The following is a 16,585-nucleotide window of genomic DNA, read 5'->3' as shown; positions in this document are numbered from 1 at the left end:
GTTGCGAATCTGTCGCTTTGTTTCAAAGATGTCCGCAAGAGTGAAAACATTAACGCACGTCACACTTTCAAATAAGTCTACAAACACATCCTTTATAGCAATGCTATATCTATATATATATAAAAATAAAACCACGCCTGATGCATCATTTATTGACGCAACGTATCCTTATTGTTGATCATAATTCCATGCAACATAACCTTGTAACTAATCAGAAATATACTTTAATTAGATAGCCTAGAGAAACAAAAACAATGAAACACACCATCAAGCACAAAATAATATTTATTTCTCTCTCAACATACAGTCTGTGATTCGAGTGCAGCAGGGTAGGGTGGGGTAATGCAGTGGGACTTAATGGCAGGCAAAAGCAATCCCACACAGTTAAACCAGGTGGCAATGTTGTCCAGAGAGAAGCGAGATGGGCAGAGCAGGAAGTATCTGCTCCTTCTCTGTGCATTTCAGCTCTCCCCTTTTGATCACTGCATCCAAATGAGTTAGCCAGAAATAGTTACTCCATCTTCTGCTCCCCATCAGTTAGCAGAGGGAGGTGGAACAAAATATACCAGATACAAGTGACAGAGAACAGAAATCTCTTACTACTGGAAGTATTTCACCAAAGCAGAAGACTCTGCATAGTATCCTATAAAAGTCCAATTCAAACCGAATTGATGGAATAATATACATCAAAGCAACCCCTCCACCACCACCACTAAACAGTCAAACAAAACAAAACGTACAAATATAGACTACAAGAAAACTGTACAGTTCACAGCTTGGCAGGATTGGGGTGCTGAAACGTTTCAAATGTGTTGTGGAGATGTGACATCTCTAACCACAGTAGCTGTATTGTTTATCTTTGCGTTGTGCAACATGAAAAGTCAGCCATGCTTGTCAGTGATAAAAAATTACAGGCGGTGGAACTTACTATATACACAGTGTAGGAAACTCTTTAAACATTGGTTAGACATTAGGGAGACTATATCTTGTGCAAATCTCCCACATCAAGTATCGTTTGAATTTTTCAATATATTATTGAAAAGAAAATGACCAAAAAAAGCTGCCATCACAAGCAACCTTGGAAATAAACACAACAACAAAATTTCAACAAGGCAATAACACTGCTTTGTCTTGTTTGTTAATTTGAGGACTTTAATTTAAGTACCATCTTATGTGAATTGAATCCATTACTGTACAGTGGAATCACCTCAGACAATAGCAGCAGCATTAAAAAAAAAAAAAAATAATAATCAAGCTTTAAACATCAGATCATTTAAAAACGTCAGATTTCACTGGTGTTTGCACAAAACATCTTACAGTGTCTGCTGAGTAATAGGACAGCCAAGTTGAAAGTACATTTAGCAGTAGTGACTTCAGAGTATTAGCTTGGTGGTTTGTAATGTTTACACTTCGCCTGGTAACTTAACGTCTGTTGTTTTGTGATTTTGTAACTTAGTTCAACTTTTCACTTGCTCCTGTTGCACACATCTGTGATAAGGCTTGTGGCAAGGCCACGATCAAAGCTTTGTGGAGGGGTTAAATTGCACTTTTAAGCCTCAAAAATTCACATATTAATTGCTACATTCTGATCAGAACACTACCAGAGGCATATACTGTAGAAAGAACTACGTACAGTATATATGGCTCTGAACCCTTTCCTCTGAGCACAAGACTACAACACTGCCAACTCCTGTGCTGTCCAATGCATCAGTTGTCCTATCAAAAAAAATAAAAATAAAAAAATAAAAAAGAGGCCGCATCCAACTGAACCATTTGACCTGAAAGAGTGGATTTTGGCTGCTGGCTTAATATTTATTTTCCCTTCTCTCATCAGTCTTACATTAACCATTTGTTTCTGCAAGGCAACGGTACATCTCACCACTATGGCATTCCATCTGTCACAGGGGTGGAAAGTAAACAAGGGTTAAAACATAATTTTATTATTTAAATAAGAGCATATACTGTGTTTATAGTGCAGTACTACAAGGGCATTCATATGTAAACCAAAAAAAGTGTCCGCAATGCATTAAAAAAATAAAAAAGGAGACTGCACTTAAGCTACCATCAAATAAAATAACTTAGATGCAGAAATGCTTTGATGTAGAGATGCTTTGCTTCACAGAAGAAAAAACTAAACATAAATCAATGTTCAAGGCACTACATTCCTTCTTTGTCATAAATACTGTCCCGTTATTGTATCTCAAACCACTGGTATTAGGATTCAAATGTAGTGTTTAACATCTACGTAACACAGAAAGGCTAAATCCTTGTGACAGCTGAAGTGATAAAAGAATAAAGTGAAATATGTTTTCGTGACCGCAGACAAAATGTCTCGTATGGCTGAGTTTAGTCAAGACCGAAGCCAAAAAGCATTAGGTATTCAGGCATACATACTTAACATGTACTGTATAGTATACATACACACACACACACACACACACACACACACACACACACTCTCACTCACTCACTCAACTGACTACAGATATATGTGTTGTATAAAGAATACCAACACTTGCGTCATGTTATTTACAAGATCAGATTATGTACATGTGTTGCTCTGGTGAAACAGAGCGGAGTTGGACTGTCCTGCCTATACACACTTACACATTTTTGTTAACAATTTAAGTAGTCCTTGTGGTTTTTGGACAGGGGCCATTCTCAGGGTCGTGCATTACCAGAGGGTAGGCTTTGATGCCTGGGTTTGCCATTGTGGCATAGGGCATCATACTTGCAGCACCAAGCAGGCCTACTGGACCCATGGAGCCTACGGGACTAGGCATGCCAGGCCACGGCTGAGGGTAAAGAGGACCAGGAACCATCCCACCATAGGAGCCTGCTGGCAAAAGGAACCCAGGAGAGAGCTTTGTTGAGGAGTTGGGACTAGGAGTTAGGGTTGTTGGCACACCAGGGCCTAAAGCAGCAGTCAGGGGGCAGGTAAGAGGCAGCTTGAACTTGCTGGGACCAACATGGCATTTCATCTGAAACAGAAGGGAGTTGTTGTACAAAGTAGTGCATAGACCGCCTCATAAGTACCTCAAATGTCATAGATTAAAGTGCCACTCAAAATCTGATCGCAGAGTGCACGTCCATTTCGAATACCTCATGTGTAGCTGCTCCCATGGGTGGCGCCCTGCCCTCCAGGTCCTGCTGGCGTCTCTGCTGTTTGATCTGATTCAGGGAGGGGCGCGGCTGATTGGCTGCCGCAACAGTCTCCCTTGTCCAGTCATCGACCAGTTTGTGAAGGTCGTCGGTGAACGTGCCTCTCTTGTTGTTGCTGTTGTTGGTCTGGACCTGAGCAAGCCGTGGGATTGGCTGAGGAGACAGCGAGGGTGTGGCTGCTGTGAATGACGGCTGTGGCTGGCTGGAGGCCATCTGCGCTGTAGCGGTGCTCAGAGAAGACCCTGAAAAGACACAAAGGTCTTAAAGATCTGGCCAGTTCAAAAAAAATTTGACCGTCAAATCAATTGGCTGCTGTATGGCGTAATTTCAGGCACTTCTGACACAATGAACCTATGATATCACTTGAAGAATAGTCCCAATGGTTTTGTTGAGGCCAGATACAACTTATTTACTGACACATTTTGCCAACATAGCAGCCAAAGGATTGCAACATACAAGACTTGATAAGTAGTTGTAGACAAATGAAATGTTTGATATGCAAGCAATGACAAAATTCAGCAATCAAGAAACTAACACCGCCATGCATAACAACAAACATAAATTAATGCAACAATCTGCAGAGTACCAACATTTTCAACAATAACTGCCACATTTTCAAAGTGCCGAAACAAAGAAAAAAAAAAGAGAAAATAAAGTGCACACACAAACATAAGGAGGACTAAGAAAGACAGAGAGTAAGAAAGTAAATGAGATAGTTACTACTACTGCGCTCTTTGCCTAGACATAGTCGTTTCAGAGTGGACCCTATAAAAAGGTAAAACAGCACAAGACAGAAACAGTTAGGCCAGGACACACTGCACACCACAAGTATGTGGACAAGCTGCTTCAAAAGCACATTGAGCTATCAAAACAATTTTGGGAGAGAGATAGAGGAAGAGGAGGACAAGGGGTTTAAAAATCAGTGAGGGCGATTGGAAGAAAGACCCTAGGTGTTCTCTTTAAAATGGGCAGTCATTGTAGAAGTGTCCCTGACAAGCTTAAGAGATCACACCTAGTCTCAGTTTGTGATGTTGCATGTGAATTCGTTCCTGCATTTCTAGCAACCTTGTCAGGATGAAGACCATCATATTTTATGCTGCCTTGTAAATTAACTTTTTGAAAACAAATCAAAAGGTTTTCTTTTTTTTTAACAATGTTGTGTGGGGACAGAACTATCATCTTAAATGCATTTACAAATAAAGAATGATCTTTATTCATTTGTTTGTAACATTTAGTATGACTAATTGGTCAATAAGATAGGAAAGGAGAGACCATAACAAGATTATAGTGATTTCTAAGAACGGAAGACTGGAGCCTGGATTAAAAAGAGATCCCTTTGTCGATGTGAGAATGCCTGTGAAACAAAAATGTGAAACCAAAATAAATCAAACTTAAAAGAGCACACAGATACTAGCTGGAAATCAGAGTTAGCACTTGTCGGAAACATGCAGGTAACTCAGGAGAGGTGGAAGGAGAGAGAGAAAAAAAAAAAAGTAGTAATATTGATGATACAGCCCTTCGAATGGCGGAGCAAGTCTCCCATCAGTGCCCTGCTTGGCGCCTGCACCATGCACGTCGTCTCCGTCCAAACATGAGGGACAGAGAGAGCTCTCCTCTACCACAGTAAAAGAGCCATGCCTATCAGGGAAGGGCTGGATGGGGTGCGGGGGGGTCCTCTGTGTTAGTATACAGAGGATTGCTGACTTGGGCAAAGTGCCTTGACTTGGGATGTTCTACAATCAAAATTAACAGTGGATGGAAACACAACAAATATATAGGGTATAAAGGCTTTGGCATTCTCTCACAGATGTACAAACACACACACACAGTCTTGTTTTAGATCTGACCTCAGGCCCATGTTTGGAGAGAACTAGCACCAGTGTGCTTGTGGGGTCTATTTTTTAAAGCCAAAAGCACTGCACAAAGCATTTGTATGAAGGGGGGGGTTAATACCCACAAATGAACAGTTATGAATGTAACTGTGGTTGATTGCCAGAGGAAAGACTGTGTACAGATAAATACCTATGACATCAAAGTTACTTGCAGCCTGGGTACTGGAGGCCACACACAATGATTTATAAGAGGCTTGCACACCCTGGATATGTTTCCTTTTCATCATGCCAACAAATGGAATGGTGGCCAGACACTCTGGGGATATTCTGAATTCATAGAACCATAGTCACCCTTTTTGTTCTGCTTCATTCTTTGACCACCACAGACACTGCTTCCCACCTGGAGGACTAATAGCAAAATCTTTATCAAGATGTATTATTCACAGAACACTGTGGGGGTGTCTGTAAGATGACTGTTGCTACAGCAATACGTGCCGATATTTATACCATGCAAGTGCACACATTTGCGAAAAACCATACAGTTGGTGCACAAATAACTAAAGACTACCCAGTGATGCAGACCAGGAGGTGGAAACTTTCTGAACCTGTATTCATCAACAATATTTTCAACAATCAATTTAGAAACCAACTGCTTTGATAAGGCATAGCCTCTTATTTCAGTGTAACATACAAAACAAATCAGACCACTGAAATCCACCTCAATCTAAATACCTGAAGTCGTCCTGCAAGCTGTCAGTATACATTTTAAAAAATGTATTTTCAAGTGTGTGCCACTCCATTTGAATTGGTATTGAATTCTGTTAAAAATGCGTAGACTGCTGTCTGCCAGTGTCTTTCTTGATACCACCACTGGGCGGCACCAACATCACAAAAAAAATCAAATTCTAAACGTAGTGCCTTCAATCAAACTGAAATAATGGCGCATATACAAATAATATACGGATAACTGTACACAAACACATTCACACCAGTTGCAATGTTCAACAGCAGTAACTGGTGAAGGGAATTCCAGCAAAGTCATAAGCCAAAACACAAGCTACACATAAATATGACCTACTTTACTGATCGCTTGAAGGTGAAAAGGAAACGCATCCTGGCTGCTTAAGTCTCTGATTCTGGTGGTGTGTGACTATGAAAGCTAGATTCAGTTGACTTTGTAGATATGAGATTTGAATACCAACATCATGTGTGCATGTGATGGATATCCTCTGGCGGTCAGGAAAAATAAATAAAACATAAAAAAAAAAATACCATACAGAATACAAGCTTTGAGGTTGTTAAGGGAGGGTGGGAAAAGAAAATGGTGATGTATGTCAGGTGAGGAGGCCTGTGAGGAGGATGAAATAGAAGATCCACTATATCACATATTTAAAAACAGAAAATTGGTTGATAGAATAAATAGGCAGGTTAAATAAAGAGAAGATGGAAATGAGTGAGGAGGAAATAGAAAAGAACAAATACAAACAGATGGACAGAGACACAGGTCCACTGAGGAATCTAGTGCGTGGTTTGCTACTAGATTTATAGGTGACTCTCTCTGACGTTTGGTGGTAAACCGTCCAGCCTGTAAAAATGAATATAAGAGGGAAGAAGAGAAGAAACAAGAGAAATACTTTGTAATAGTGCACGGAGACTGGGATGAGAAACCCCCACCATCAAAAGCACCAGCAAAAGGATATTAAGAAGGAGTGCACGATATGTAGGATCCCACTACATTGTCTGGTAATTAATGGGAATTTTCAGCCAATTATTACAACTGGTAAAAGACTCTCTTATTAGGGGGGGACAACAACTATAGAGTAAGGGTATTGTGGCTGTGTCCTTGGGTTTTGACGCTCATATTATTTGTTTGTTTTTACCAATAAAGTGTTTATAGCTTGGGTTATTTGCAACACCTGTTCCTAGAAGAGGTTTTATGTCATGGCATAAAACCAGAAAATACACATCTCAGAATAAAATGTAGTTAAAAAACAAAAGTGAAATTATATTAAAAAATTCATCAAATAATGAGTAAATCAATAAATTGAGAAATCATCCAGTTAGGTTTCACAAAGATAGACTACAAAGTAGACTATAGTACAGTGTCCAACCTTTTAGCCTTTAAATGCGTCAGTCTCCATTTTTGTGCAACTGTCTAACTTGCAGTAGACCAATACCTGGCTTGGTTAATCATTTGGTTATATAATGGCTACTGAGAAAACACTGAGTAGTATTTATTAATAAGTATTATTTATTATCAAATCCATATCCTCTATACTGTGCGTGAAACTATGGATCACTTTCCATGTTTTCCATTATTTTATTTTTTATCTTTAGTATCTGTGTACAGAAGTTCTTGGATGTTTTATTTCCCTTAATGCTACATAAACAAAGTATGACTTTTATTTAATGTGAACTTGTTTAAAAATGCTTAAATTATTGGAAAGAGTGCCAACCTCAGCCTTTACACAATTATTTCACATTGGTGATCCGTATTACTTGCAACGCAGATGGTATATACCCGGGCCCAACGCAGATATGCATTAGTAACAGATGCTAGCCATCTGATAAGTAAATATAAAAATGTGTATGTTTAACATATGGCTTTAATTTTAAATACATAGTATTTTAAGTGGTCCTACATACAGTATGAAATTAACAGTTCAGTTAAAATGAGGTGGTCCTGTTTGTGTCTATAATCCTTCAGGATGAGACTCTTGATCTGTCTACTTGCAAAATGTTGTCCATGGACAGAATGGACAACATCAACACATTTACCTTAGCCCTAGTGGCTGTTGTAGATAGCATGTCCCATTCACACACACACACACACACACACACACACACACACACACACGCACATGAACCTATAATGTGTACCTTGACCAGTGCCAGCTTGGTTGGCCGTTCCATCACCATGTAGTCCAGCGTAGATGTTGTCTGAGGAGAAAGAGCCTTTCAAGGAACAGGGTTGCTGGGTGTGGACCTGCTCTGGGGCGGTGCTGGGCTGATTGCTAGAGCTGGAGCTGCCACTGGAGTGGGCAGAGCCATCTGACAGAACTGAACTTTTAGCAGGGGAGCCAGATGAACTGGCAGCACTTTCACCTTGGTGCAAAAAAAGGGGGGAAAATGAAAAAAGGGTGAGTCAGAGTGAATCACTTGGTGAATCACACACTCCTATTTTCTGTACACGACGCCATTCCTGTGTTTTTCACTTGTATTTCAGACTGAAGCTGCTCTCCCATGCACACAAATCATCACATAAACCACTTATCACCCCACCATCCCAACCCACACACCTTTCCTCTCTATGGAAGTGTTAAGATTGTTTTTGAGCTGCTGCACCATCGGATTGAGTAGTTTTCCAGCCTTCAGCTTATGTTTGCTGGCCCTGCGCCTTCGACCACTTGGGGGTGCAGCGTGAAGTAGTCCGACATTGGGGGGCAATGTTTTTCCCAGCTCCTTGTACAGTCGCTCAATCTCATTCCTCTGGAACGCCTGCAGCTCAGAGATCTCCTTCATGTGTCTAGTGAGAAGGTACAGGGAGAGAACAGAGAGAAATTAACTTAAAATATTTCTGACAGACCGCTAGTCCATTTCATTGTCTTTTTTCCAAGCATTCCCTGAATATTTTACTCCCTATATAGTCCAATAAAGCCTCTGCGTCAAAGGACATCTTCTAACCTGTGTGCCGGATTAATGAGTCATTCAAATACCTCTCCATACATACAGAAACAGGTTGTGTCATCACAACTTACAAACCTCACCTCAGTGGCAACTGATAATTTTTTTTTCACGACATTACTTTTGGATTTCTCTGCTACTAGCACAGAAAAACACAGCTACTTGCAGCCTTGCGGAGACATAATGTTACAAAATGTTTACTGAAATATACATAATTGCAGATTTGTTCTGTCCTGGAATTTGTGAAAAGTGAATGCTTGGAAGTTCATGTAACATTATCTCACCAATTCAGTTTTTTTTTTTGTTTTGTTTGAGATATTTTGTGAGTATTTTTGCCTTTATGGTGGATAGGATAGAGAGAGAGGAAACGAGGGAGAGAGGGGGGGGTGACATGCAGCAGTGTTTTTTAATGAAAAGATTAAGCACACTTATCTTTAAGAACTTGGTAATGTGCCATCTTCTTAATGATCAATAATATTGGGAGAGGATGAGCAGGACACTAATTGTTAAATTTCAATTAACGCTATATCCACCAGAACTCCTAATAACCTTAACATTTAACCTAATAGTGCTAAAATAAATGCTTGGTTGCAGCAATAGTTCTGGCTACTACTGTTGCTGAAAACGTTTGAAAACTGGATGAATGTGAGGCATCTTCTATGAATTACATTTGTTTTGCAAATAATGAATTTAGAGCAGTCAGACTGAAAAGTAAGCTCTTACTACTGTAGAAAACAATCACATCTTCTCTCTTAAATAAAAGCCAGTAAAACCAAAGTACTGTTAAGTAACATGCAGAGTTTAGATTCAAAATTGAATAATGTTTCAGGAACACACTGCTGACAGACTATGCAACACATTTTTGCAGCTGTGGGTGAGTGCGTGTGTGTGTGTACACGTTAGTTTACTTTTCTCTCAGTTTCTGTAGTTCTTTCCTCATATCTGCATCCTCAAACTCGGAGTCATTGTCACTGCTGATGTAGGATGACTGGGCATGTCCTGCAGAAGCTGAGGGAGCGTGACCATTCATTGCCACGGGCTGTCTGCTTGGTGAATCAGAGCTCTGCTCACTTTTGCTCCGACCGGAGCGCCGCAGGAAGGCCACTGCCCTCTTCATGAGGTCGCTTCCACTGTGCTCAGACAGGGCATGAGCTGGGGGAGCTGGGTGGGCTGGGGGAAGGGCCACACTACTGCTGTCCTCATCTCCCGAGTCAGAGTAGAGGTGAAAGGAGTGGGGGTAGTGGTGATGGGTTGGAGTGTCGATGGTCTGGGCCCGGGGGATGTGGTGGGGGGTGAGATCCGGGCTGGAAGTGGGGGTGGCCTGGTAGAAGTCCGGTGGGGCAGAGTAACGGTTACTGCTGTGGGGTTTGGATGTTCCTGCATTGTCATTATCAGCCGCAGTGGTCACAGAGGACCTGTCCACAGCCACTCCACCCTTCTCTTTCCTGCCTGGGCCCTGGGTCTGACTGTGTGACCCTCCAGAACCACTAGAGGGAGCTGGAGAACTGCAGGTGCTGCAGCTCGTCTTGCTTTTCTCTAATCGAAAGATTACATCTGGTGGAGTTGGAATGACCTGGAAAGAAGAGAAGCCCATGTTTTTAACAAAATTAGGGCACATAAATATCATCAACCCAGGACAAACAATGGAGTCGTGGCCTTTTGTAAAATTCAATTTGGTCATTTGACACTTATATTGAGCAGATTTGCTCAGAATTTTGAAAGTGGGTTATTACTTGAAAACGGCCTTTGGAGCTGCTGTATGAACTGGAGCTGGTGGTCACATCTCTTCTGTTCAAAACCCTGCTTGTGGCTAAAAGACCAGGAAGAAGACAACAAATGATTCTCAAACCATCATTTGTAATAATGTGATATGGGAATTACATAAATGATGTTACCTACCTGCCACTGCAGAGTCACTTAATGCACCCACACTATCTGTGCGCTCAGGAATCTGAGGCTAACAGAGAAAAAGAGAAGGGTGAGTGAGTGGGAGGAACACTAGATATGCTAAATCAGTGTGGTAAGGGCCAGTCATTATCCTCTCCTGACCTCAGTTTTGTCTGAATGAGTCAGACCCCGATTTGCTTTTGGTAGCATGCATGCACACAAAGAAACACACAACCTGAAGCTTCCACAGGAAGAGATCATGATGAAGTATCGTGCCGTCAGCAGTAATTTTATTACCCTCCTCTCTTTCTAAACACAGTATTAGTCTTGCCAATAGTCAAATCAATAACACAGTGAAGGGAAACGATTCAATGATGCCGTCATTAACTTAGCTCCTCTCCAATGTCTAAATGCGCAGATCTCTCTCTCATGCACACACAGAGACTTATTTTATCATTTATTTTACCAGTAGCTCCACTTTCTTCTTTGAAAGTGCTCCCTCAGTGCTCTGGACGTCTGAGACTGGAGGTGAGATGACTCCCTCTGTACTGGAGGCCTGGGCGTCAGACGCAGTGCTGGAGGGCTGGCAGGGAGAATGCTCCTGGTACAACAGGTTTCGCAGCTTCTCATCCAAAGTCTTGATGGTGCGGTCAACAAACTCCACCCTGCGTGGCCCCTCGCTGTCCGACTCTCCTGGCCCACCACTCACTGGCTGCTGGTGGCTTGAAGGCTGGGAGTTCTGAGAGGGCTGATGTGCCGGACTCTGGGGCTGGGAGGTGACTGTACCAGGCTGAATGGGTGTGGCATAGGGTTGCTGCAGGACCACCGACTGATGGGAGGCAAGCTGAGGGGGTTGTTCTCCAGTTGGACTGAGCTTCTGATTCTGTGGATTAGTTTGAGAGGAGGCCAAACCACCACCAGCTCCTTTATCAATAGCATTCACATCCAGAGAGACAGGTGGCACAATAGGGCAGCATGGCATGTCCGTTACCATAGAGACAGCAGAGATGCAAGGCTCTTCCACAGGAAGAGAGTTGCGATGGCTGACACAAGCAGCAGCAAGGGCATGTTTAGTTAGACACGGCTGGGGCTGCTGGATTCGGGCTTTGTCAATATTTTGGTCTTGTTGTTGCACTGAGGTCTGAGCTGCAGGGGGCAGAGAGGAGGAGGATGGACTGTGGGAGGATAAAGATGCGACTGGGGTAGTCACTGCAGTTGTATTGCTGTCGGACCTGACTGATGATGAGGCAGATTTTTCAGGTTCTAGGGAAATAAAAAAGGGGAAATTAGGAGGAGAACAGATTTCGAGTTAAACACCAAGACCATGAAGAATAGGAGCTGGGTCCTGTGGGTCCGGGAGTGTTACGTCACTGGTCGTCTTCCCCCATCAGGCTCTGTCAGCTGGAGTATAAAGGCTACCTTTCATTTCTGCCTAGAACTACTGCAGAAGCAGTCTTATATAACTGACCCCAACTGATGAACACACACATGCGTTTACACTATCAACAGAAATAAGTAAGACACAAACCGTTTAGACTATTCTAGGCACTCCCGGCAGAGCAAGCAAAACCTCACATTAAAAGAATTTCGTTTAGTAAGTAATAAACATGAAGACATGAAGGAAGCGTGAATGAAGTGCATTTCTGAGTGTGAAGCATACCCTGTGCTGTCGAGGTGTGAGATGTAGTCTTCTCTTTGTCTAACATTGGTGTCTCAGCTACAGGGCAGATGATAAACCAACGCTTGCCAGTGTGTAGGACTGTCAAGGACAAAGGGAAAGCAAAAACTCATAAATCCACTTCTACTATAAAATCAATTCAATGGAAAAGCTAAAAGTACTGGCTGGCTGCTTTAAAAAGAGGAATGGGAGAATACAGATTTAAAAGCAAGTAATCCTTATTTTGGTATTCTTTAAACCTGGGCCCTATTTTAACATATTTTGTTGTTCATAATGACTAGTACAAACAAGATGGTTTGGAATCCACGCTGTAGATGGTTTCAGCCGGCCGCAAACCGGCTGCATTGTTGCAAGAAATGCAACGTGGAAACGAGGGAGAGAAGTTTGTTGTGTACATAGAGGAACTGCTAGCAAGACTTTATTTCCTAACATTACTCCAACAAAACAGTCTCCTCTCGCCAACTCATGACTCACTCTGGGTTTACTGTTTGCTGTACTATTATAGGTCTATATTTCACTGTGTGGTGTTTGATGCTTTAATAGGTGAAGACTGTTCCCATGGGAAAGCAGATTGTTAGAGCGTTTCTTATCCGATTGTCCCTGGTAGGTCTTCATCTCAGAACAGTTGGTTTTGACTCCCTTTCTCCATAAGACAGCTGCGTAATACCCTTAGAGTATAAATTCACCTGTTTCTTCACTGGCTCTTTGTCTCTGCAGGCTGGTTGCATTCTCTAATTTTGTCTGACTCTTTGCAAATAATAAAACCCTTAAAGACATCCAGTTTGAATTCTTTATTACAGAAGACTTACTATAGGAAAATTGCTATTACACCCCGAAGTGATACGTTGCAGCCACTGCAAGTGGTTCGCGGCTGGAACCATCTACTGCACAAATTCCAAAACCTTCTGTACTTAATATTCATTTAGACACCAAAATATGTGAAAATATATATAAATAGAGTTTAAATAGAAATAAAAAGTGAGTGGATATTGCTTAAGTGAAGTTCCAGGTGGTTGTAAGTACCATTTTGCTGGTACACCAGCTGTGGGGTGCTGGGTGTGGAAGCTTTCCATCCCTAAAGAAAAGACAGGATTAGACACAGATTTGATACATCAATTTAAAAGGCTTCCCCAACCAGTCAAAGAGCTGAACCTCAAAGATTCAGTTAGATCAAAATGTCACATCAGCAAGAGTGGTATTTTTGGCAGCTCTTGCTGCCAGCGTTACATGCAAAGTCATCTCGAGAATGCTATCAGGATTATGTATCTGAGGCACAAGCGCACAGAGACAGATTGCGCCATCTCAACTATTAACTATCAACAGTTCTTTTCTCACCTCGGTTCCCAGTATGCCAGCTCCTTCACTCTGTTTGGGACTGCCTCCCTGGTCAGAGTTTCTCTCACCCTCTGTGTCCTCACTCAGCATGTCCTCAGCCTTGTCCACAATGTCCTTCAGTTGCTCGATGAACACTTCCTTTTCTAAAGGCAGAATGAAATCATTCTCCACCTGAGTGGCACAAAAGAGAAAAAGGTATCAGAAAATTAATGGTTTTAGCTTAACAAGCAATGATTAAAATACAAGATTAACAAGCAATGATTACAATAACAAGGAGGATAAAAACATTGTTAAGAGTAAACAAAATGACTGCAATTCCATGTATATTCTCTAAATGTAGTTTGCCATCAAGATAAAGCAAATGCTGTCTATTCAATTTAAGGCCTAAGGAAAGCCAAGGACTTCTTTTGCATCATTTGTTTAAGTTTTTATTTACTACTTCTTTTTCTAAGCATTTCACATGATAAAAAGGCCAAAGCTTTATGTAGGTATTTGTCTTAGACCACCTATTTTATACACGATAAGTTGATGGAGCAGTTATGCCATAAATATTCATCTATCTATAAATATAAGCCCAATATGAATTGGTTGATTGGAGGAGAGAGAAAGAGCAAGAGCGAGACAGACACAGATTTTTTGCTGCATTGCAGCTAAGAACAGCAACACAGGGAGTTTCAGACTTCTGAGCCATGAGAAAAGATCTCAGGCAATGCACAGCTTACAGCATGCTACAAAAACCTTTGCATCAACTGAAGTAGCAGTGACTTTATTGCCTACATACCATGTATGTAGCAATCTCTTCCGGTGCATCTCCATCCAGGTCAAACTTGAAAGTGACCATTTTATGGTTATGAGTTTCCAACTGACACTCTACCATCTTATCACCAGTGTTACACACCTGCAACAAGAGCAGACACACTTAATACATTTGTCTACTTTAGTTTTCTACATTAGTTTTTAACATGAGCTTAAAGAAGTATGCTTGTTGTTGAAATATATTTTGGTTACCCACATTGAGCATACTAAGCTTTGGCCTGTTGATCTTCTCTTGCCGAGAACGAGTGCGTGTGGACCTGCGATGTTTGCGGACTTTTCCTTCGCCTTTACCTCCATGTGTCCCCTCGTAACCATCACTCATCTCTTTCCCTGACGTGGCATCAGAATTGACACTGGTTTTGGTGAGGAAAAAAGCAGGTGGGTGTAAGTTTTTACTGAACACACAGCTCTGCATTTAGGTGGGCTTCTGTGGTTTCAAGATTAAAATTGGCCTGCAGTTTTACTCAGTGCCTAACAGAAACTAACAAACGACAAACATGTCCAAAACTGTTATGCCTTAAAAAGATGACAGTTTGACAAAGTGAGAAATCGTAAACAAGACATGATAAATAAAAAAAGGCAACAATCTCTAACCTGACAATCTTCTGGGTTCAATAGAAAGTAATCTTGGACTGGCAATGGAAAGAAGCCAATGATCTTTACCTCTCCTGCTTGATATGGAGCTTAGTGAAAAGGTTAGGGAAAAGTTTATCGCTGCTCTGGAATGCCTGCAGAATTTGGCAAGCTCCGATATATCAGCCATGGGTGACGCTAAACTCTACATGACCTTAAAGGGAATATAGATTTGTGGGGGATTAGCTACCTGCTATCCATTACCAAGAAACAACTGAACCATCTGAAATTAAAAAGAAGTCTTAGCTGCTGCTGGTCACAATGATACAAAAGACAAACAGATGCCATCATAGTGTTCAGAGTGCGCTCTGGTTTTACACATATGTTTGTGTCTGGCTGGAGAACAGTCTATTGGTCAACACTCTGGCAGAGAAAGTTAGCATAGCCAGATGTCAGCAAGGTCCAAAACAACACAACTAACAGAGTGATAACTTGTTAGTTTTTAGCTTTAGCAACATGGCACTTTTCAGTACATTTGTGTGGTTACTTTAACAGTGTAAACAGTGCTTCTAACTCTTTAAGTCAGTTAGTAAGTAAGAGAGGATGGAAAACTGTTAAAGACCAAATGCGTTGTGTTTACATTCATGTCACCGTTTCTCAGGCAGAATGTTGCTCTGGGGATTAATGTCCATTTGACGGCACCTAAGAGCTGGCTGAGATGACTCATCCAAGATGCATTTCTTAGATTTACAAATCACTGACTTGTCACCTGCAAACATGTATAAAGGGAAACAGGCTAGCAAGTACCTGTCACAGCTCTGTCCTCCAGTGTGTTTCTCTGTGGCTTGATCCTACAGACAGAAAAAAAATACAGAAACAAATAACCAGAGAGAATGGATAAAAAGAGTGTAACATGTGTCAGATAATGACTTGAGAGTGTGCTGGTATCTTTGCAAATTAAGGTGGGCAGAGGAAGAAATAAGCAGTGACAGTGGGGGACTACCGATGAAAATTAGCACTTTTTAGCTAACTTGGGTACATTTACATTGTTTTAATGTTGATTAATGTACACTGTCCTCTTTCAAAAAAACAACAACAACAACTAAAAAGTGTGGGAGTGAGTCATGTCTTCATACCTCCGTGTTGGTGTCTGTTAGACCCTGACCTGCAGCTCCTGTGAGAGTACTGAGCTGTTTCTGCTGAGTCAGACTAGAACTGGTAGACCCAGATGATGCTCTCTGAGAGTCAAAGGGCTGCAGCACAGGAATCTGGCTCTGAAGCTGACTCTGGGACTGGATCTGCAGCTGGCATGGATTCCTGTTGTCCAGCTGGGCAGCAGTGGGGTCTGTGCCCAAGTCTAAACCATTCTGCACAGGTGAGGAGAATACTACAGGTTGGGTGAGCTGAGCAGAGGAGACAAGCTCAGGACGGCTGACCTGGGCCTGCTATAAAAGATAAACAAGAAAACACATTATAATTTGTAGTATTAGTACTACTACTACACTGAATTACGTTATCTTGGAAGACTTTAAATCCTTAGTAGACATTTTGAGATATTTAAACATGTGGCTTTTATGCCTTTTCTTGATAAGAATCTCTCAGGATAGGGGTATTTCAC

At 41.5% G+C, this 16,585-nt stretch overlaps 1 protein-coding gene across 6 annotated transcripts in view; it reads right to left on the bottom strand.

Moving 5' to 3' along the window:
* Window positions 1–267: 267 nt before the first annotated feature.
* Window positions 268–16,585, bottom strand: part of LOC123975045 (serine/threonine-protein kinase WNK2-like) — a 42,367-nt gene continuing 26,049 nt past the window's right edge. For 5 of the 6 annotated variants that reach the window (XM_046056156.1, XM_046056155.1, XM_046056158.1 and 2 more), the window contains 16 exons: window positions 16,104–16,412; window positions 15,775–15,818; window positions 14,591–14,747; window positions 14,360–14,476; window positions 13,579–13,749; window positions 13,267–13,318; window positions 12,226–12,324; window positions 11,032–11,828; window positions 10,578–10,635; window positions 10,412–10,488; window positions 9,587–10,251; window positions 8,294–8,520; window positions 7,875–8,099; window positions 3,883–3,927; window positions 3,103–3,404; window positions 268–2,981 (listed from right to left, as the gene is read on the bottom strand). In XM_046056156.1, coding sequence (XP_045912112.1) covers window positions 2,625–2,981; window positions 3,103–3,404; window positions 3,883–3,927; window positions 7,875–8,099; window positions 8,294–8,520; window positions 9,587–10,251; window positions 10,412–10,488; window positions 10,578–10,635; window positions 11,032–11,828; window positions 12,226–12,324; window positions 13,267–13,318; window positions 13,579–13,749; window positions 14,360–14,476; window positions 14,591–14,747; window positions 15,775–15,818; window positions 16,104–16,412 — 3,702 coding nt within the window. In that variant the 3' untranslated portion in view covers window positions 268–2,624. The remainder of the gene's footprint in view (window positions 2,982–3,102; window positions 3,405–3,882; window positions 3,928–7,874; window positions 8,100–8,293; window positions 8,521–9,586; window positions 10,252–10,411; window positions 10,489–10,577; window positions 10,636–11,031; window positions 11,829–12,225; window positions 12,325–13,266; window positions 13,319–13,578; window positions 13,750–14,359; window positions 14,477–14,590; window positions 14,748–15,774; window positions 15,819–16,103; window positions 16,413–16,585) is intronic. The other variant, XM_046056157.1, reaches the window with a different exon arrangement.

Source organism: Micropterus dolomieu, linkage group LG08, assembly GCF_021292245.1.
Source record: "Micropterus dolomieu isolate WLL.071019.BEF.003 ecotype Adirondacks linkage group LG08, ASM2129224v1, whole genome shotgun sequence".
NCBI classification, from domain to species: Eukaryota; Metazoa; Chordata; class Actinopteri; order Centrarchiformes; family Centrarchidae; genus Micropterus; species Micropterus dolomieu.
Note: the sequence above shows the minus strand (reverse complement) of the source record. Positions and strands in the feature narration are given on the sequence as shown.